General features: G+C 58.3%; 1 protein-coding gene across 1 annotated transcript in view; it reads right to left on the reverse strand.

Moving 5' to 3' along the window:
• Nucleotides 1-439, reverse strand: part of LOC104159212 (protein FEV-like) — a gene marked incomplete at its 5' end in the record, with an annotated part of 514 nt that extends 75 nt beyond the window's left edge. The window contains 1 exon segment of the mRNA XM_009697060.1: nt 1-439. This exon segment is cut by the window's left edge and continues 19 nt beyond it. Coding sequence (XP_009695362.1) covers nt 1-439 — 439 coding nt within the window.
• Between the last annotated feature and the right edge of the window lie 1,366 nt (nt 440-1,805).

A 1,805-nucleotide genomic window follows, 5' to 3' on the forward strand; every position in this document is an offset into this window, starting at 1 on the left:
CCGTGCCCGGGGTAGAGGGATGTGCTGGAGCCAGGCCAGTATGAGAAGCCGGCCGGCGTCACCCCTGAGGTCATGAGGTTGAGTTTGGAGATGCCCGAGAAGGGTAGTGGGGCCAGGTTGCCCTGAAATTTGTAGAGGGTGTGATCGGGGGCAGCCGGCTGGCACACCTGTGCCAGCCCGTGGAAGTCGAACTTGTAGGCGTAGCGCTTGCCGTGGACCTTGGTCATGATGTTCTTGTCATAGTAGTAGCGCAGCGCCCGGCTCAACTTGTCGTAATTCATGTTGGGTTTGCTCTTCCGTTCGCCCCAGCGCCGCGCCACCTCGTCGGGATCGATCAGCTTGAACTCCCCGTTCGTCCCTTCCCAGGCGATGCAGTTCAGGTTGGCCCGGTCCGAGAGCAGCTCCAGCAAGAACTGCCACAGCTGGATCTGCCCGCTGCCTGCAAGGCCGGGCCCCAGAGAGGTTAAAGCTCCCTCTCAGGGCACAAGCAGAGGGGCAGGATGTGCCCCGGTCTCCTTGACCCCCTGCTATGTTGCTCCCTCCCACACCCAGGTTTCAGATGCACCTCATTGCATCTTCCCTGCTCTAGAGACAAAGAAGATGGTTGCAAGGTTGTGTCTCCTTTGCAGCATCCCTACCCCATCCTGCCCCCCAAGTAGGAGGAGGAGAGGAGGCCCCTGCACCTTGGGACAGGGGTAGGAGTGCTCAGAGGTCAACATAGGCTGCAGTGGGTCTGGATCCAGGGTCCCCACATCCCTCCCGCCCCCCTTCACACCCCGCTGAAGATGAATACCTGCTCATTTGCTTTAGTGTGAGGATCTGGCCTGCTTCTTTCATCTGCAGCCCCAAGAAGGATGTATTTTGGCAGTACCCAGATCTCTCCCAGCACCAAAATTCCCCACTGCCACCTCTGCTTGAAACTGGACTGGTGTCACAGCAGAGCCCCTGCCCATCTCTAGGGGCACTGTGCCCTGCAAGGATGTCTCTATGGTGAGCTGAAGTCGGGGTGCGACTTGGCTCTGACCTGCACCCCTGGCAGGTGCAGGCAGGTATAGGGAAAGGAGAGATCAGGACAGGGCAGGACCTGGTGTGGCTTTGAATCAAGCACCAGTGTTCCTTATTTCCAGAAGAAAACTGTCCTCTCTGAGCCACAGCCCTAGCACCTGCAGCTTGCACTGAGAAGCACCCTTGGCAGGTGCCCGAGATGCCCCTGGGCCAGGCTGTGCACACACAGGAGCCTGGCACACCTGGTTATGCCCATGGTGAGGCACAAGGACAGGATCCACTGACTCTGGCCAGAGGTCACCAGAGGAGAAGGTCCCTAGATCTTAGGGTGATGAGCGGTCCTGCCTCTGGGACCCAGCCACCCTGCATAGCCGCCCTGCACTTACCTAGACCCACCCCCATCCCTCCCCACTCCCTCGCAAGCAGCACCCCCAGCATATCCCTGCTCCCGATCCCGGCCCATGCCGCAGACGCTCTCCCCACAGCAGAGGAAGTGTCTTTCCATTTCATCCTCCTCCCTGGGCTTTTCTGCCGCTATTTTAGCTAAAGGTGCTTGGATCCCATATAGAGGTTTAGCATCCACGACCCCTGCAACAGGCAGTCCCACAGCTCAGCTGCCTTTCCCACAAAGAACCACCTTGTGCTGCTTGCTTTGCACCCACCTATTTTACCTGGTACCCCCCCCAATTCTTGCTCTGGAAGAAGAACCCTATCCATCCCCATTCCGCCAAACCTCACTCAGACATCCTGACCCAGGCAGATGAGCCCAGGTCTTTCCAAGATACTGTATTTCCAAATTC

This window comes from Cariama cristata, unplaced genomic scaffold (assembly GCF_000690535.1).
Source record: "Cariama cristata isolate BGI_N322 unplaced genomic scaffold, ASM69053v1 scaffold27753, whole genome shotgun sequence".
NCBI classification, from domain to species: domain Eukaryota; kingdom Metazoa; phylum Chordata; class Aves; order Cariamiformes; family Cariamidae; genus Cariama; species Cariama cristata.